General features: G+C 51.4%; 6 protein-coding genes across 6 annotated transcripts; 4 read left to right on the top strand and 2 right to left on the bottom strand.

Annotated features, from left to right (window-relative positions):
* Nucleotides 1-1,075: 1,075 nt before the first annotated feature.
* On the top strand, nucleotides 1,076-3,236 carry T069G_07246 (uncharacterized protein; the record flags this gene model as incomplete). Its single annotated transcript, XM_056174456.1, has 2 exons — nucleotides 1,076-1,342; nucleotides 1,890-3,236. 2 exons carry the CDS (start codon nucleotides 1,076-1,078, stop codon nucleotides 3,234-3,236), a joined length of 1,614 nt encoding a protein of 537 aa, XP_056028035.1.
* A 2,450-nt stretch (nucleotides 3,237-5,686) lies between these two features.
* On the bottom strand, nucleotides 5,687-6,573 carry T069G_07245 (YEATS family domain-containing protein; the record flags this gene model as incomplete). Its single annotated transcript, XM_056174455.1, has 3 exons — nucleotides 5,687-5,851; nucleotides 5,900-6,267; nucleotides 6,336-6,573. The coding sequence occupies 3 exons, from the start codon at nucleotides 6,571-6,573 to the stop codon at nucleotides 5,687-5,689; spliced, it is 771 nt and encodes a 256-aa protein (XP_056028034.1).
* Nucleotides 6,574-6,977: 404 nt separating this feature from the next.
* T069G_07244 (uncharacterized protein) lies at nucleotides 6,978-7,960 on the top strand (the record flags this gene model as incomplete). The annotated part of the gene is made up of 2 exons (XM_056174454.1): nucleotides 6,978-7,084; nucleotides 7,195-7,960. 2 exons carry the CDS (start codon nucleotides 6,978-6,980, stop codon nucleotides 7,958-7,960), a joined length of 873 nt encoding a protein of 290 aa, XP_056028033.1.
* Nucleotides 7,961-8,129: 169 nt separating this feature from the next.
* T069G_07243 (SYF2 splicing factor domain-containing protein) lies at nucleotides 8,130-9,110 on the bottom strand (the record flags this gene model as incomplete). The annotated part of the gene is made up of 1 exon (XM_056174453.1): nucleotides 8,130-9,110. The coding sequence occupies one exon, from the start codon at nucleotides 9,108-9,110 to the stop codon at nucleotides 8,130-8,132; it is 981 nt and encodes a 326-aa protein (XP_056028032.1).
* A 505-nt stretch (nucleotides 9,111-9,615) lies between these two features.
* On the top strand, nucleotides 9,616-11,313 carry T069G_07242 (uncharacterized protein; the record flags this gene model as incomplete). Its single annotated transcript, XM_056174452.1, has 1 exon — nucleotides 9,616-11,313. The coding sequence occupies one exon, from the start codon at nucleotides 9,616-9,618 to the stop codon at nucleotides 11,311-11,313; it is 1,698 nt and encodes a 565-aa protein (XP_056028031.1).
* Nucleotides 11,314-18,604: 7,291 nt separating this feature from the next.
* On the top strand, nucleotides 18,605-19,529 carry T069G_07241 (life-span regulatory factor domain-containing protein; the record flags this gene model as incomplete). The annotated part of the gene is made up of 3 exons (XM_056174451.1): nucleotides 18,605-18,822; nucleotides 18,896-18,955; nucleotides 19,019-19,529. 3 exons carry the CDS (start codon nucleotides 18,605-18,607, stop codon nucleotides 19,527-19,529), a joined length of 789 nt encoding a protein of 262 aa, XP_056028030.1.
* Nucleotides 19,530-19,787: the final 258 nt, after the last annotated feature.

Below are 19,787 nucleotides of genomic sequence, written 5' to 3'. Positions count from 1 at the left end.
TTTGATGGAAAACATTGGCATTGATTGGTTTTTGGACCGAAGGGCTGGTGTGAAGAGACATTTCTACGCGTCTCCTCGCATCGTCCACGTAGATTCATGTCTTGGTAGCTGTAAGGAGGCCCTCAATTCTTGCCACTCGCTTTTTGATCATCGCCCCCTCATATGCGCCGTGATTTGGCAGTTGTTGCAGATGTAGATCTATCTTGGCTATCCATTTGCGCACTGGGCGTGTATACGAGAAGGGGGAGCTGTTGCAATAACTCGTACATTCCGGGCAGCCGATCGATAGGCTTGGCCGTCAGCTGATTATATGAGTTGAAGCAAAAAAGCAAGTGTCGCGATCAGGAGACATGCGCCATCCAATTCGGCTAACATTGCCGCTGGTTCGTCCTGGGACTGCATACACTTTGGCCTGCATATCAAAACCAGTAAGCGTGCAGTCGTTGCTGATTACATTGACGCTTGGCCATCGCGTCTGGTTGCACTTGGTGCTTCCAGACTTGCCAGAGTGGGCAGATGCGAAGCCCGCTCGCGACATATTCTGCACAGTGCCGCCCGCACGGCATCGACGCCAGCGGTGGATTTACAGGCAGAGCCCGCGGACGAGCCCGCCTGAAGCGCCCCACTGGTCGACGGTCTAGCGGGTTGTTTCAGCGCCTACCGCACCATCCGTGCGTCCGCGCCATACCGAGCTCCCAGGTCTAGCTGGTGAAAAATTTCTGGCGCCCACTTGCTTCGCTACGCAGCTTCTCCGAATCTTGGGCCTCAGCTCTTCCAACTCTTAATAGCGTCATCTCCACGACCTTGCTCCTCCCACCTCCGCGTTACCTTTGGCTCATATTCTTGCATCTTGCATCTTTTCTTCACAGCCTATTCATCTGGAGCTTCCATTCGTCATTGCCCTCGCTTCTTTTATCGAACCGCATCGCTACTGCTGCATACAAACCCCTGCTTACAAGCCCCAAGCGTCTTCCACGATCGATCCCCCACCCACAGAAGGAAAAAAAGCTGCCTCAACGGCCCATGACGGCCAGCGCCCTGCACATGGTCTCGAGATAACAACTGCCATTTCAACATGGCCTTCAACTTCAACTGGTCGCCTTTAACGGCCGACGCCGAGTTCTACTCGCGTGCCCGAGATCTGCTCACAAAGGCCCTGAACAAATCGCCCAAACCCCCCATCATCGTCGATGACATCCTCGTCAGCGAATTCAACTTGGGCACCGTCCCACCCGACCTGGAAATCCTGGAAATTGGAGACCTTGCAGAGGATAGATTTCGAGGCATTTTTAAAATGACCTACTCTGGAGACGCCTATTTGACGCTCAAGACGCGGGTTCAGGTACGTTTAGCAGCTTTTTGGGAGACCTCTTCGGCTCCATCCCCGTAGTAATTTTTTTTTCCTTTTTTCGTCATGGAGCTCCCTCGCGCCGCGCCGGAAACCCGATAATGCCCGAAGCACTTCATGAATCGCGCCACCACAACAACGCCTCTGAATCGCGTTGCACTTTTTCGGTTATTACTGGCAATGGCGACAATCAATTCATGAAGACTGTGGCAATGAGCTGGATAAGTGTCTGGCTGGCTGAGCAGTGAGCTTTGAGATATCGCGTTGTCGGGATGCATTTCGTCATTACCGGCCTTACCGTCGATCGCTTAGCTCTTTGCGCACTGCACACAAAAACCAGCCACTGCGAGCTTTCACTCTGGAACAAGGCTTGGCTTTGTTCCCATTTCGCAATGCTACTCATACATGATATTTGTCTCCTTGCATGAATTGGCTTTTTCAAAACCAGATTTCACATTTATTTCTTTTTCGCTGGTGCGGCGGGGGTTGAGGCAGCTTTGCATATCCTCAGCAATTGGGTGGCTAACATGATCAATCTCAGGCCAATCCACTCAATACCTATCTCTTCTCAAAACCAGAATTCACCTCTCCACAGCCACTGGCCGCAGCTTCGGGCCTGACGATCCCCCTCTCAATTACCCTGTCCGATATCAAGCTATCGGCCTTCATTATCCTAGTCTTCTCGAAACAAAAGGGACTGACCCTGGTGTTTCGCAATGACCCACTCGAGTCTCTCAAGGTCTCTTCGACCTTTGATTCGATCCAATTCGTGCGGGACTACCTGCAGCGGACCATTGAGCAGCAATTGCGAAACCTGATGATGGACGAGCTGCCAGCGATTATTCATCGTTTGTCTCTGCAATTGTGGTGTCCTGATCAGGCCAATAAGGGCGTGGAAACCCCGAAAGAGGAGACGGACGAGGAGGGGGTGAACCCGCTGTCAAGCCCACCGCTGGACCCTGTCGATGCCAATGGCAACCCGCTCGACCCAAGCGCCATCTCGGAAATCTCTCTGAATGGCGGAGGCGAGACACAATCGCTCTTCTCCCAAAAGAATCTACTGCGTCTCGCTGCGCTAACCGATTCTCATCGGACCCTTTCTCTGTTTACACCCGGTATACGGGACGTGGTATTCCGAGCTTGGTCGGGCTGCGCCGATCGCACTGATGCTGCCACTCCGTCGGTTTCGTCTCCCAACCGTGTGAGGACAAACTCACATGCCGGCGTCACAGGCACTACATATACATTCTCCGACACAGGAAGTACCCTGCACGGCTCGATATCTTCACGGCCTTCCTTTACTGCCAGCATTAATGCCTCCACGGGCTTGGGCGTCGGCAACAATGTTCGATCAAGGCAGGGCCGCAAGAAGAAGAACCGTGTGGTTAACCTCAGAAAGACCAAGTCGGAAGCTGTCACTCCAGAGAACCAATCCGAAGCCGGATCCAACACACCCGTCTCGATCAACATTCCCCTCTCGGAGCCCTTATTCGATAACTCAATACCTGAAGAAGATGAACTGCCAGATGATCCTTTCATCACCGATCATTTCAACCCACAGACGCTCATGACTGACATGGGCGAGAACTCACTCACTTTGGAGGAGCTCACATCCGCCCTGAAGGACTTGAAGATGCTGGCTGACGCCACGGCCAACAGCCGTAAGGCGACTCCCGAAAAAGGCAGCCCTCGGGAAACCCCAGGTGCCAAGGCTCAGTCATCGCCTGATCTTCTAGACCAAGACTGGGTCATGAAGATGGCGAGCGAGATCGCACGCCGCGTCTACGACGAGAAGCGGTCCCAGCAACGGGGCAAGTGGGATGAGTCTGAGGACGCCCCACCTCCGGCATACGAGGCATCGCCCTCGCCTCAGTCCCCAATCCATTAAACACCAGCCCGGAGCCGAGCTGAGTGAGGGCTTGGAGAAAACATGAGCTTGCCACCCCCTACTATTCGCTCCTTACAAAGCCTGTTCTAACTGTCCCCGCGCTACGGATGTACAGACTGGACTAGACTTGACTTTTCTTTCCTTTGTTTTTTCCTTTGTTCGATGGCATTGTGCTGTTTCTACCACTAAAGTATGAATATGTATAGATATATACATGCACGTACGCAAACATGGGTATGTTATACCTCGGCGTTATATGGAGGGAAGGGCCACAGGGAATGCAGGGCACGCATCACAAATCACGTACACACGGGACAAAGAGGGCAGGCAGGATTCAAAAAGCAGAAGCAAAAAAGATTGGCTAGGATTTAATACCGGGTGGGGTCGGGATGGTGTTTTTTTGGTTGCATGATTTGATACCCGGATATGCACTTGAACAAGACAAATGGGTCCAGAAGTGTTTACTTTCCATGTTTCTTGAGTGGTCTGCCGTCCCTTTTTTTATGGAGCCGTCTGTGAGCAGACGTGTACGATGGATGATGCGTGCCTCTTTTTTTTCTTTCTCTTTTTTTCTTTTTCACATGGTTTGGTTCATTAGCCGCGCCAACCCCCATTTGCATTGGCCACCCCCGGCGTGTGTTGCTTTAATACGTCAAAGGTTGGGGATGTTCGGGTCCGGGATTTATTGCCAATGTGGGGGACTGGTGGGCTTCTTTTTCATGTGCATGGTGTTTACACCACCTCTGCGGCATATGCTCATGACTTGGAATTTTCTGTTTTTGTTTGAGCGTTGAGCGTTCACAAGGCATTGTATTACTAGAGATGTCTTTCATTTGCCTCCCTTTTCTCCTTCTCAGGATACATATGGCCGGGAGAGGGAAAGGAAAGGGGGCGTTGTATTATTAGTACGATACGAATTTTGTACTATTATCGTGTACTTGTATTGGGATATTGGAATCGGGGTACGGAATCGGGATCGAGATACAAAAAGACAGACACAACTCCAATCTGCAGAGAATGATTCACAGCAAAAGCTACTGTAAGCTCTGGACCCTCTTGTCCGTGTATCACTCGCATATGTGCATGTATGTTTCTGATGATGTGCTTTTTGCCTCGTCACGCCAGTGTAAGTCGATGGTGATGTCTGTGTCAGGCTCTCTTTTTGTTTTTGTTTTTTTCACCGCAATTCTCGGCTGTGCGTATTTTTATATGTAGGGGCGGCAGCAAAACGATATTTTAGGTTCACATGATCAGATTCGGCGTCAAAGAGGGTGTGCGCAAGTGTTGACTCGGCGTCGTGAGCTTGTAGCTTGCTAGCATCCCACTTGGGCGGTTATCTAACATGCCAATGAGAGATACTCTTGGATGCTAGAATACCACCGTCTCCAAATACCTACATATACAGTAGCAATGAGTAAAGACAAATGTTGATGGCTCTGATACCACCTGCTGTTATGGTAACTTATAGTCCTTTATTTTATTTTTGCTTCTTTTTTTATTTTTATTCTTTTGCTGTTTATTACTCGCCTGCTTGGTACGCTACTCATATGCCCATACGGCAAGCATTTATATCTCTCATATATATGGAGTCTCTGTTACCCTAAGTTTATGCAGCTACCACAAAGAAGGGCAGGTCTCCCAAGCAGTGGGGAAGCATGTGTCATCACAATCGTCCAACCATTCGATGCTTTTTCTTCCTTCTCCCTTCGTCCAGTGCTACCATCAAGAGATGGACACTGAGGCCAATGCAGCTAAGCGGTAGCAACAACAAGTAGTGCCTCATTTCCATTGCATCTTCTTCCACATACCCCCTTACACCCCTCTCTTCTTCTCCAACCCTTCGTACCTAAGCAGATTCTGATCGAGGGGTCAAGTAGATTCGTATGCACTCTCCAGTAGATGTCTTGTATAGGCCCCAATAGCCCATCTTCTGTGACCATGACCGCAGCCCATAATCTCAGCAAGTGGCAGTGATGCCAAAGCTCAGTCAGATACTGCGGGGATTCGGGCTGACAATCGCGTCCGAATCATCGCTCTTGGCTCGTCCCCTCCCCCTCATTCATGCGGCCGTCCGCTGCGGCCTGCGGCAGACGTTGCTCGCCGCCAAGATCCTGCTTTTGCTGCTTTGAAAAAGACTCCAAAAATACCAAGTGCGAAAAAAAAAGTGGCCCGATGCGCTGGCAGCCTATGGACCAACGAAACCAAGAGGGCGAGCACGCTTCCTGGCGATGGCATCCGGCTTGAAACACCGGTAGCAGCCACGATTTCTCAACCAGGTGCGAAACAAAGGTGGGGTGATGATCCAGGAGATGCATAGTGCATGATGAGAGCTCTTGCTGATGATCCACGGGCTTCCTCTTGGATTTCGGTTGTCGGGGCCCGAATCATGAATCTCGGCGGGGGCGCTTCTTTCTCCGTTGAGGCCGCTGCATTGATGACAATCCTCCTTTCTATGAAGTCTTCGCCACTGCTGCTGCGTTCTCGGTTTTTAGTTGAGCTAGTTGCTCTTCCTTCTTCTTCAGCTCGGCGAGGAGCTGCTTGGTCATCTGTTCCGTCTTTTGCTGAGCGTCCGAGAGCTTCTTAATCTCCGCGGCCTCCGTCTCCCGACTAAACGGCTGGCCGGGCCGGTTTGTGTTTGGAATCATGGCCGTTCGTTCCCAAACATCTCCACTGTCCGGCGCGGGGAGTGGCGGCGGCGCGCGGTTCTTTCCCTTGCCCTTTCCCTTGCCACTTCCACCGGCCGGCTTCCATCCCTTGGGCACGGCGCCAGAAGTCAGAATCTGGTAAAACGCTTCGTAAGGCTCGTTGAACAGCTGCTCTTCATAACTCCAAGCCCGGACCTCGCCGTTTGACGCCAGCATGGACTGCTTCTCCTCCTCGGTTCTACCGTAGGGGTGGAGGCGCAGATAATGATACAGCGTCTGCGGTTTCTCTCCCGAGTCATTGACGTAGTACAGCTTTATCGTGATATCGAACTCTCCCCATCCTGTTTCGTTGACGACGAACGGCTTGCCGGGCTCTCCTTCGACCACTGCTCAACGATTAGCATGCCCAGCTCGGGAGACCACAGCCACATCAGAGGGTGGATGTGATGCTTACTCCGAACGTAGTTTGGAATAGACTCGTGTAGCTTAAACTGTACACGTCGCAACCAATACGTGATGTCTGTATCCTCCATGCCCCGTACAAAAACCTGCCATGAGTGCGTGTGATTGTCAGGCGCCCCGGGCGGTCGTGGATTCGAATCTGAAAAGGGAAGCGCCGTGCTGCCAACGACAAACGGTCGTCGGATCTGCGTCAGCTTGACGCGCTTTCCGAATTGGTTCGACGGCGCCATGCTGTTGTGAAATGTCGAGCCTTGCAGCTATAGTTGAGTCGCGTCGATGGTGGAAAAAAAAAGGAAGAGCCAAAGTCGAGAAATGCACGGCACTTGTCAGCCTTGCAGTTATGTCATCGGGATCCGCTATTTAGCAGCCAATCATATCCACGTATCGGGCAAGCTTCAGTAGTTAGAGTTGTTCAGCCTTATGTGCACTAATAAGCTCTTGCTTAGCTAGGTGCATGATTTCATCGACTTTACCTCATGGCCTGATTCCCCATTAGAGCTCGCATCCTCTCGAATTTTAACCCGCAAAACTAATTAATTGTCAATTTCACTTATACACCCAGCTACTCATTGTAACCCGCTCTCTCTATAAGCTATCATCTCGTCATAATCCACATTCTCATTCTATTCCCGCCATGGCAGCGGCGGCCAAGAAGCTCATCGTCTGTGGAGGCAACGGCTTCTTGGGGTCCCGAATCTGCAAATATGCTGTAGCCAGGGGCTGGGATGTGACATCAGTCAGGTAAGCAATTCACACACGATGCGTTTTATCTAATTGATTTCACCATGAACAATACACATTTACCAAAAAAGCCGCTCTCATGAACTCGATTGCTCACATATATGAAAAAGTCGCTCCGGAGAGCCCCGATGGGATTCCGTCACATCAAGCGCCACTCCCCCTCCATGGGCCCATAAGGTCTCATGGGAGCGAGCCAACATCCTCGAGCCTTCAACTTATGCGCCATTACTCAAGGGCTCCGATTATGTCGTTCACAGCATGGGAATCCTCTTGGAGGCAGATTACAAGGGCGTCATCTCTGGCCGAGAATCCCCCATCTCAGGGCTTCAAAAGGCTTTTGCCCAGGCACGAGATCGAGGAGTTGACCCCATACATACTAAGCCCGGCGAGACCATCAAACCTCCTAACCCCAAGGACCAGATGTCCTACGAAGTCATGAACCGCGATAGCGCCATCTCACTTGCCAAGCATGCTGCCGCCGAGAACGCCAGCGCCTTTTGCTTCATCTCAGCTGCAGCCGGAGCGCCGGTTCTGCCTCATCGGTACATCTCCACAAAGAGGGAGGCCGAGATCTCCATTGCTACCAACTTTCCTCAGATGCGCGGCGTCTTTATGCGGCCGCCCTTCATGTATGATAGCTCACGCAAGATCACAATGGGTCTCGCTGCAGCGACCGGTGCTGGGGCCTTATTCAACACATTAACAGGAAACTTCCTCAAGGGCTTCATGGGCGCGGCTGGAACCAAGCCCCTACAGGTTGATACAGTTGCCGAAGCCGTAGTTGAGGCGCTTGCGGATGAGACAACAAAAGGCCCCGTGGAGCCTGAGCAGATTGAGGAGCTTGCGTCAAAGGGTTGGAGGAAGTCAATGTTGTAAACCAAAAGTTCATGTATCATTAAAGTAAAATTCTGTGCGTCTATATGTGCAGAATAATTCAGAAACAGGAGAGGGAAAACTCCCCTCATGCAATTTCAACCAGAGAGTCCGTATCTCCAAAGCGCCTCATAAAACTTAATAATGATGTACATAACCCCCAGAGAGTGTCTCAAATCATCGTTCCACGCTCAAAACTATCTCTGATCTCCGCTGTGTATTTATTATAGAAACGTGACAGCTTCTGGTTGAACTGTTTGTTCTTTTCGTTGATGTATGTGACGTCTCCGTCTTCGCCATTCTGTGCCATCCGCTCCTTTCTCTTCTTGAGCCGGACATCTTCGGCGCGTTGAAGATCTTTGACCAACCGATCAATAGCTTCTTTATCGGGCTTGTTTTGTGTAAAAGACGTCGAGTCGGCCGTCGAGTAAAAAGAACCGTCTTTATCCACAGCAATGAGTTCGCCATCCTCCGTCTCGACAATGTCCAGGCCGCCAGATGCCGCGGCCTTTTCAATGGCAGCCATCTTCTGCTTCTCGTATTTCTCTAGGTCGGGGTTGACGTTTCGCAGCTGCCTCTTGTAGGACTTATTGGCTTCTTGATGGTAATCTTGAAAGGCATTGTTGTCGCGATGCGCTCCCTTCTTCTTCATGCGCTTATCCCATTTTTCGCTCTCGTCCACAGTCCAGTCCCACGCCCGCTTGCGCTCAAAGTCTTCGCCAGCCTCTTCAGTGTCTGCCTTGAGCAGTTTGTGGGATGCAATTGCGTGTCTCCGATGCAGGGCCGTGAGCTCGCTGGGATTTGTAGAGAGGCGCTGTGATTCTAGAGTTGCCTCTTTGAAGTTGGTTTCTGATGATTTCTTGGCACGGGCCTGGAGAGCTTTGAACCGAGCCATGCGGTCTTGCGCTTTAGCTGCAGCATCTGGTTCTTCTTTCGCCTCCACGGTCGGTTCGGGAACTGCTTCGGGAGCTGTTTCGACAGGCCGCGATTCTTCGGGATTTGATTCTTCAACCTTTGGCTCCTCAGCCTTTGATTCTTCGACATTTGGCTCCTCGGCTTTTGATTCTTCGACCCTTGATTCCTCTTGTGCTTGCTCCGCTGCGATGGCAGCAGCGTTACCCCTGGTACGTCTCTTCTTCGCTGGTGGCGCCATTTCTGGATGATGATGCGACTTTTATTGTTGTTTGTCTTGACGCTTGTTCGGTGATAGAATTGAAATTTTGCTAGAAGCAGTCGTCGCAAAGATGATGTCTAGGTGAGAGCGATGGTTTCCGCGACAACGAAGATATAGTTGTTGTTTGAACAAACCTTTTGGGCGCCTTGGTCTCGAAGGTTTGAATGGGCTAAAGTTCGGATTTACGTGGCCGCGCTTCCGACAGCCAGCAAAGTGGAAGCAGCAATTCGACTTGAGCACAGGCTCGTTAGTGGGAGATCCAGTGGGTATTATCCGCTGAACGTTAGTGGAATCTGGGGTAAAATAGGTACCTCGGAAGCCGCTGTAGTTTGGCTCGCGTGAGCAGTACACGCCATGTACACTTTCCATCGACAGAGCGATGCTACCATAATTTGCTCTCACCTCAAACCACCCAAAGGAGGAAGAAAAAGTTGGAAAATCCAAGGCCTATGGAGCATCAGCCCCCATTGAAACCTCGCCCAACATGATACGCTCAAGATGGCCCTGGACGCTTCGGCTTACAAGCTCAGCTCATCAGTCTGTGGCGCATAACCAGAAGCGTTGCAAGGCCTTCGTGCGGAGACTCGATAAGAACAACGAGGTCTATTACACAATATCCAACAAGAGGCCACCAAAGTCACCCGACTCAATCCCCGTTCGAGATGACTTCTTTGAGATGCCGGATCTATTGCTGGACCTCGACGCCGACGGAAGCCGCTTTGTCCGGCCGGCAGACGAGGCTGATGAGGAGCGACTGGAGAGGAAATGGGACGTTAACCCGAAGAGACTCAATGTCCAGCATCAGTTGAAGCAACTACGAGACCAAATCGAGGAATCACGGAGGAAGGCTGAGGATATTCTGTCGAACCCGGCAAATATCTGGAGACTCAATTCACATGATATTTTATCGGCAGCTCTTCGCTGCCCGCCAGGAACCGTCAACCAAATTGACATGAGTACGACGATATCAGAAGCACCATTCACCCTCAATAGGCTCACCTTGAGGCAAGATCCTAGGTTTCTTGAGACACTCTGCAGAGAGAACGGAATACCACCTCATGCGCTGCAAGATGATCAGGTCCTTCTGGAGTGGATGTTGCTACGATTCAAGAGCCTCAAGCGGTCTATAACGAATCGAAGCGAAGAGCCACTATCCCCGTCTCAGTTGGCGTCTTCTCTAAAGAACTCAAGGTCCATCACTGATATCCGTCGGCTAGTGTTTCAGGCTCTGAGTTCTGGAGAAACAGCCCAAGTCTATTTCCCCAAGACAAAAGCGGCCAATGATGGTTCAAAGAACACATTAAACGTGGCCCAGGAAATACGCAACGCCTGTTTAAATGTCTTAAATGAGCATCCAGAAAGGGCGATTGTCCATCTGGAAATACTAGGTTTCATCGGGAATCTGACTGCAAGATTGTCATCTCACGGTGCTGTTATTCCACCTGCTTTGACCGGACTGGCACTTCGGCTTTCTGCAGCAGCGGGACTCACTGGAGCGACATCTGAATGGCTGCATAGAGGTTTTGCGAACCGTATGTGGGAGAAACATACGGCATCATCAAACGACGTAGCCGAAGCTCTCACAACATTCGCCCAGCATCTGGGAAATCCAGGGGAAGGTGGCCTATACGCCGTTCACGATCGACAACTGCTATTACAGCTACTAACTGGTATTGATGAGAATCACACACTCTCAAATGAGTCTTTGCGCTCACTTCCCCTATTCTATCTCGGTGAACAGAGCCAAGTCCCTACAGACCGGGCATACGAAATGTACGAATCGTACATGACTCTCCTAGGCCATCTTGGAGCCGTGAGGACCATCTGGAAAGAATGGCACGTCTCCAGACCTATTGTAACGCGCTTCCTGAAGCCAAACGACGGCATCCAACGACTCAAGCATCTATACGAAACATCGCTACTCAGTGCTCTTCGAGTAGCCGCCCCCTTGGAGACACGATGCCCTCCAGATATGGAGCTGGGCGAATGCATTGCGCAGGACTACCACTCAATTGCCGCACAGGACACCAACTCTTGGCATGCCAACGCAACGGAAGCAGCTCGATCAAGCAAACCTACAAATATCAGCTCTTCGGGCTTGCCATCGTTCGACCTTCCCCTTGATGAATGGATTGCGAAACTCGACGAAGCTGACTATCAGAGGCCCCCCTCGGCTCGATGATCACAAGGGTTTATTGGATATCAGCAGTTTCAAGAACTAAAGTAAGGGAATAGCTTTTCAGCACCCTAGCGATCGCGTGGAGTTAAAGTGACGGAACAGGATGCGAAGGAGACCTGGAAACTTACTATCTACCTACTAGAGATACCTATCTGCTACTATGGCTATGTTGCTCTACTATGCAGTATTTGGTACATTTTACAGGCTTCGAATTTGAGAATGGTTTGCTGGATAGCAAACATGAGTTGTTGAATAGTCACTCTTAAATGAAGCGATAAAGCACGGCTTGGTATATACTACAGTTTAGTTTCGGCTTTATGAAGAAGCGAAGAGATTTGAGAAGAGTGTATGGATCGAACATTTTGATATGGCCGTACTACGGCTTGGGAACCAACCGCTAGAGGTAGAATAAAACGATTTGAACACTGGAATGTAACTATCAGGAAGGCCAATTCCAAATGCCATGAGAGCTCCGATCTCGCTCAGGGGGGAAACTCAGTCTCAGTACGGATGCGGAGAATAAATCAGACTTGTAGCGCCACAAGCCATATCGCCATATTAGGTGGAGAACCTATCGGAGATGTGGTTTATTAGATCTTTCATGCTCTATTCTTGCAGCCTTGGATAGAAGCTGCGAGATAAGACCCCTTGATCTAGAATTCACATCTGCATAGGAGTATCAGTAGTAGCCCCCTACGTCTATGGAGTACAACCATTCCCATCACGGTGGGTAATACCGAGCCTCTATCTAGGAAATCCCCTCAGCATACTTACTCAATGCCAAAAATAAATATACTGTCCGTCTCCGCAAGAGGAGACGCAGAAGAGTACTGTGGGCTATTAAATTTCAATTCTTGTGAGAAAACCCTGAGAAACCCTGAAAACTAAAGCCCTAATACTCCATACTCGAGAGAGATAGGAGACTTTTTAATCAAGGCACGATTCAAATACCCGTCCCGCGGAAGACAGGGACGCAACTTGCCGGCAACTAGATAAACTGGTCTGATGCTGGTCAGGAGAACGAGCATTTATGCAGAGCGGGTTGGCCAGGGGGCCAAGGGACTCTGCATTACTCGTGCAGTGGTTAGGCAAACGGGGTGGCAGCGTCCGGACCGATCCCGCGCAGATCCATTCGGCGGGGATAATGCCAGACTAGCCCCATATCGTTGAGATTACCTGTTGGGCCATCTTCCTCCTTGTCTCTGCGGAAGCCCGTGTGGACAAGGCGCAAGGGAACGCTGTTGTCGTGGCATGCCGTGTGTTTGTTGGCATTCTGGAAAGAAAGAAGAAGAAGAGAAGAGAAAGCAACTGGGTTCTCCGTATTTCGTATTCAAAAGTGCCTTTTACAGATACGACGCTCACAAAGGGCCCACCAGGACAATAGTCAATCTTCTTCGACGGTTATTAAAAGCTTGGCGAGGAAGACGCTACATCAACACGTTTACAAAGTGTCAAGGGTTTGGCCTTTTGTTCTTAAGTGGACTGAGTGGTTGGTTATGCGTGTCAACACACAAGTCACAGCTCAGAACAAGATGAATGGCTCTTGACAGCTGTCGACACTCTGTCTGAGACATGCATATGCGCATAACAAAGCTAACGGGAAGCACGGACATTGCGTCTGATGGCCTCAGCCTGCACTGCTTTTGCATCAGCTTCCTTGAAGCCCGAGGAGAAGGATGCGGGGTTTGGCATCTAGAAGCGGGCATCAAATTGCAAACGACGGCTAATATTGACGACTGGTAAGCCAGATGCCAAGTCACTGCCACCGCTTCTTTTCTGGGTACCTGTATTCATCCCATTTTGCCGTTTCAAGCAGGCCCCCATCTATACCAGATGAAGTCAAAGCAGGGCCTCCAGGGCATGTGGTTGGGAAGCAATGCAGAGTGTCCCTCTTGCACTTCAATTGCGTGTGATGCCTTGATTGGCAGAAACCCTCGTCCCGGTAATCCCTGTTACGGCGAGCAAGACAGTTTCTGTCGGAATTGGCGGTGTTGGAATGGCACGATGCCCATCACGAATTGCAAACTTGGAATCTTTGGAGCAAGGGGACTCGAGTTACTGTACGGCTATGGAAACGGAGCCACTTTGACCGTCTGGCGGTATGCCGGGAGAAACGGGCAGCTTCGCCTGTGCAGCTTCTCCATAATAATGATACTCACGATGGAGCACAATGGCACCCAACCGTGCGAGTACATGGAGTACCTATTACAGTATCAGCCGTAGTACAATTACACGTAATCGTGAGGTAGGATTCGCAATGGTGGCGACTGGGGAAAAACGCAATGGCCTCGCAACTGTCTTTTCTCATGCGTCGACCATCTCCTGATACAAGGTATCGTGGAATGATTGGGCAATGGACGCTGAATTGGTCAGGATCATCCCAGCAATTCTTCCAACCGGCTGAAGGGGAAAAGTCTGAAGCTGTTTTCTCCACAGAATGAGAATGCCGCGGCTATCAATGGCAGAGGCAACAAGGTGAGAAATAAGCCAGGCAATTTTTCTCTTTTTTTTCCTTTTTATGCTTTTCCTTGTCTGGATTGAAGGTTTATTTCCCCTGGGGCCAAGGTACGATGCACAGCTGAACTTATTTTTGCGTTTTCCTCCTCCTTGTGTGTGGGCCGATGGAGCGAAACCCGCGCCTAGGCGAATATTGGCTCCTTGGCTGCCATCCCACGAGCCTGGAGTCTGGAGAACGAGTCGCCAATTCGGCGCCGAATATGGCCACAACCGAACAAGCCGCAAGCCGTAGGTGGATATCACCGCAACTAGGCAGAACGGAATCCAGGGGAGAAAGTGGGCAAAGTCTTGGGGAAGAACAGCTCATTGTCCGTTGCGGAGTGCGAGTACGAGCAACCCGTGTACGATGTATGTACTGTCCATACGGAGTAGATCCAGGCAGTTGACAAGCGGAGTGCTTATTAGGACACGGGAAGCAAGTAAGAGTTAATTTTCTGTACAACCACGGAATCCGGATATTGTGGCCCGTCAGCCCTAATTGAAAATATGCCTTCTATGAAGATCGATTGGGCGGCAAAGTCTGACAAGCAGACACCATGTGTTTGAGGCTAAGACGATGCGAGATGCGGTGGCAGAGAGCTCCATGCACTTCCCGTGTTGTCCAGGGACCAGCTCTGCGCCAGTAGGCTTTTTGGGAGTCAATTGAAGCGAGGGCCGGGTCAATCCAAGAGCATCCGGAGCTGGGGGAGGGAAAGTTTGCAGCATGCGTCTCTAGGATAGCTACAGCAACCCCACAAACGAGTCAAGAGCTTTGATGAAAAGCTGTTAGTGAAGCCTGTAGTCGTAATAGCACCATGACCGGAGCGGGACGCAGTGTCTGGGCAATTAATGGTGCCTGGGCAATTAATCACCGTCCAGGCTAGCAGACAATAGTAGGATCATGGTGAGACTCGAAGTTGAGGCGAATCACGTTCGTGGAGCTGCATGTCTGGAAGCCTGCCGGTCTGCATCAGTGCACTTCGGCTACTTGTTTTCGCATAGTTGGGGCAAACGACGAGAAAACGGAGTTCGAGGGATTCATGCGCTTGCAACTTGGTCCGGAATCCGGGTTAGTCAGGGGAATGCCGAGGACAAGGGACAGGACAGGCACAACGAGAGAGTTTTGCACGGAGGACTCGGACAGGTACAAGGACCCTGATGGCACTGGCACTTGGGAGAGAAAAAGTATGAGTATGAGAAAGGAAAAGTGGTTAGCCTGATGACCAAGAAGAAAAAGATGAATTCGGAAGACCGAGAATGACGACGCCTCGGAGTTCGAGGAAAGTGGCATCATTACAGTGACGGTGCGTCATTGTCGGACGGACATCAAGGTGAACGGCAACGGAGCAGCGGAGACACTGGGAAACACCGTGATGGCTCGCTCTCGTTTCTGCTCGTTTGTTCCGTCTATTATTTTCAAAAGCCCGGGTGCCGATGTACCTTTACCAGGACCCTGATAGACTGGAAAGCTAGTAGGATTTCGAAAGCAAATTTAGAAAATTAATTTAGAAAATCACTAGAATCCATGATCCTTGGATGTACAGTAATAATTAGAGAGAAAAACTTATTCTGTCCTTTGTCTTTGCCCTGCCTCGCATCACAGTTGCGTAATAGTCCAAGTTGCAACAGAACGGCCATCGGTCGTTTCAACCAAAGTTTTACCCCCGTGGCCCCGAATCCGCGGACGGCGGCGGCGCTGATTGGATCGCGGCGGTGCGAATATAGCGTTTGGGCCGCTGAGGAAACGTGCTCGCTGGACTGGATGACTGTGCAGCCCAGCAGGCGATTCTACGAGCCGATTGTGCCATTGCCCTGCGCCGTTTATTCCGCTTAGCTGCCCCACGGTCCAGGAAGTACTGGAAACGAACGATTGAAAAACAGCCCATTGAGCAAGTAAAAAGACTGGACGAAGAAAAAATAAAAAATAGTAGTAACATGTGCGTTATACTCTCCACTGTTTTTGCGCAGCCCGCAATTGATGCCGCAGCGGCTGGTGTCAGCTCGTGTCAATGGGCTGGCTGTCATGGTTAAGCATGACTGAGAAAAGTTTTTTCATCTTGTCCTTCTCTTGTACCCCCCTTGATAGCTCATTTTCCGTTTTGCCTTTTTGAATCTTTACAGTAAATTTTGAATTAAAATTTTTATTTATTTTTGTGCGTGATGCTTGTAAGCTTGAAAATGTACCGACTCACAGGGGTCAAAGCACTGAGACGGTTGCGATAAGGGGCGCCGCCGTGGCTACCACCTGCTAGGAATGTGCTCGGCGGAACAAGCAAGGTACCAAGACTGCATAAGGATTGCGAAATGCTAGAAAATGCCACAATGGCAGCCACCGGGTCCTGCCAACTACTCGCGACAGCCAATGGGCAGCCAATTGGGAGGAGGCGGGCTTGAAGGATCGTCGTCCGGTGTTTTGCGGGCACAGACAGCACAGAAGGGAACTTAACTTGGAGGGAACTTAAACTTGGTCCAACAGGTACGGAGTACTCACAAAACGGAATCCGAAGGGGAACCGGTACCTGGGCGGACCCCTCGCGCAAAGACCTGCCCAAGAGTGCGATGGGGGTACCGGTACCGCCGCTGCGTGCCAGCTCAAGGCGGTCCCACCAGTGCATGTACCTCGATGGGCCTGGCCGGATGCATGTTGGCGGAGGGGCCACGACGGCCGGCGGAGTACGGAGTACGAGCTGGCCTGCAGGGTGCACGGTATCAGATACATGGGACGATGGTACATGGCGCATTTGGCAGCGGATGACAAAAATAAGCGAGACGGGACATGGACGGGTGCAAGAACGTTTGAAATCTTGCTTGGGATGCTCCCCTTATAAAGAAGATCTCGCCGACAGAATACATTCAGCAGTTCTCGAAGATGTTGATCTCTGATAATACATCTCTGCAGATACTGTACAGATTAACAAGTAATCAGTAAAACAGATGTAGATAGATGCCTGCTTTGTCTCGGGCTTTTTCATGCACATTTTGTCCACCGCATTGCTAGCTAAGCTAGTTCCAACAAAAGCTTGCGCACGCCGTTTATAATCCTCCTCCAACTCCTCCCTCCTAACCCCTGTCCCTTCTTTGGGCCCCGTGCGTCGATCGCCACCAAAAGGCGCCGCCGCAAAATCTCGGAGCAAGCCCATTAGCTCATGTCGGGGCCGTCGAGACAAAAAAGCCAATGCAAATGCATGCGGCCGGCGACTCGTCACTTTGCGTGGAACGCGTGCTGCTGCCCATTGGCCTCCACTCGTGCCTGGCAGGTTCCAGGATGGCCGGGCTCGAGAAAGGATGGAAAGGTACCTCGTCCTGCCGTGGCTTTTGGCGGTGCCTGGGAGGTACAGGTATTAATTCCTCAGCATCCCCGGATACGGGCAGCTGTTGATCTCTGCTTCCATCTCATCTCATCTCATCTTTCAAGGCACAGCAGCGAGAGTTTGCAAGCCCTGGTTTCCCATCGTTTGATCCGTTGTGCTGTCCTGCCCTCTCTTGCGTGTACTCGGCGCATCATCGCATCATCGCCAGCACCCCCTTGGCTTTCATCATTCTCTCTCCTGCATCAATCCAATCGCACAACATCCAGCAACAAAAGAAGCCCAAAACAGCTGCACCCCAGGCTTACTTTTACAGCACAGCACCTCTTTTTCTTTGCTAGCAGCTTCCACCACATCTTGGCTCATAAGCACGTCAGCCCGTCTTACAAGTCCATGCAAGCGAGCCCAGCCCTACAGTACCATTGATCCTTCATCCGAGCTTCAATCTCTCTCCCACAAAACAAAGCTCCAGGCCGCCAATCATTCTTTTCCGTGCCCACATTTTCAATCACAGAGGCTTTCGTCTTCTGCCAAACGTCAAACCAAGTCCCAGAAAAAAAAAACTTAACACAAGCAAACCAGCCCACAAAAACAGAGTCATCGTTGCCTGGTACCATCGCGACATTGTGGAGCCGGGCGTCGACAGTTGTGTCACCGTCTCTGCTGTAAACTTTGCGACTCGTGTCTCCGCTTTCGGCTGTTCTCAATTACTGTGCGCTCCAGTATATTACAGATAATCAACCCGCGACATCGAAAAAGGAGTCACACACGCCAGCATTTCTCACCTCTCACCTCTCACTTTTTCTTCTTCTCTTCTCTTCACTTCATTTCCATCCTGCGGCTCCGCCTTGCAAATCGACGCGTCCCAACCCAACCAAACTGCAGCTCCGCCTCCATTCGGCAGCACTAGACCACAATCCCGTGCCACTTACACCAAGGCCACTTCCATCTCACCCTGCTAATCGGTGCCATCTGACCGTTAATACGCCTATATTTGGCCTTTGGACTGCTCCTGTCAACTGAGCATCAAAAGTGGATAGCTTTTATCTGCCCGACGAATCGATCTGCAGCATCCTTCCATCTACCGGATCCTGTCGATCAGCTCGCCCATTGTCTCCGGTGTGACCGCCATCAATCTGGTTATTACGAGTACACGAGGCACAAGGTCCAGCCCATTTCTCAAGTCACGCATGAGGACAACAGCCTCCTTTTATTCATCTTCATCTTCATCCTACACGCTCTCCAGCACGACCCGTCGCACACATCCATTTGCCTGCCAATAGGATATAAAGTGGACACAGCGGCTGTTCTGCCACCAACCTGCAGCTACCTTACTTAACCTTGCTTTTGGTTATCTCTCGAGCCTTGGACCGTCCTGGTAGTTCCACACCCTCGTTCCACGAGCTGCCAGGATAACACCTCACCCACGCACCTGGACTCGTCTGGCCTAGGCGCTTTATTAGTTATTAGTCGCTCGACTCCCATTCCAAATGCCTCATCATCAACGTCGAAAGTCCGGACCTTACTCTGCCAACTCATCTACAACAGACGTACGAAAGGCTGTTACCGCCACGCCTACGCAGTACAAGCGACCAGCCATGACCCGACGACACACTCCATCCAATGCCCAGAAGCTCGGGCGAGGCAACCGAGAGCATAACAGCGAAGTCTGGGACAATGACGAGCGGGAGAGCTTCCCCCAGTACTGGTATGAACACGCCTCTCCAGTTTGTGGTGCAGCAAATGAAATGGCCTTTTTTACTGACTCTTGTTTCTCACAGCATGACCTGCGAGAAGCAGTTTGTCCCCTACGATGAGATGTTCCTGTACTGCTCTGATGCGTATGTCAATACTAGACCCCCAACTCTACTGATGACGGCCGCTGACAATTTTGGATATAACAGATGCCGCCGAGTTGACCAGACTTCGTCGTCTTCGCAGCAGGCCGCCACGGTTCACAGCTACTACGGTGCCGTGCACAACTCCTACGCTCACTATCCTGGAGACAAGTCCGAGCCCCGAGACATTGTGCCGCGCGCCTCACCATCGAGGCCCAGCTCGATGCACTTCAGCAACTCTCCTCCGGCTTCCCCAGGCACCACCCTCAACTACCACACCTCTGCCATGTCCGCCTTGCGATCCCTCAACGTGAGGCCGCCAAGCCCTCCATCACCTACGGGCAGCGGTATCTGGCCCTTCAGCCGCAGCTCAGCTACCAGCCCCAACAACTCGTACACGCGACCCTCTACTAGCGGCTTCTTCTCGTCGGCGAGCACCTACGATCTGGGCTATGGCGGCGCCTACTCACACGACACTGCATCTGGAGCCATGGACCGGCCACTGCCCTCGCGAAACCCTGGCAGCAGCTCGCGGCCAAAGAGCATCGAGCTTGTCATCCCCATGCTGTCTCGGTGATTTCGGACGCAGGCATGCGTTGGGGAGGGCATGAGGAGGACGCGGCTGGCTGCAGTCTGTCCACCTCGAACCTCCCTAGCGGCCTCATCCCCCCCCTTGCGGACGGCATGCCGGCTACCAGCAGCTGGGCCACGGCGGCCTATCACCGGACTGTCTGAGGCCCTCGGACTGGGTTGGCGCAGCTTGGCCACCGCTGTGGGGGTGCTCTGGCCGTGTTGGCGCGTGCAGATGTCGTGACGGTGCTGCAACTCACACCGC

Source organism: Trichoderma breve, chromosome 4 (genome assembly GCF_028502605.1).
Source record: "Trichoderma breve strain T069 chromosome 4, whole genome shotgun sequence".
Classification (NCBI taxonomy): domain Eukaryota; kingdom Fungi; phylum Ascomycota; class Sordariomycetes; order Hypocreales; family Hypocreaceae; genus Trichoderma; species Trichoderma breve.
This window is presented reverse-complemented; position numbering and strand designations above follow the sequence as displayed.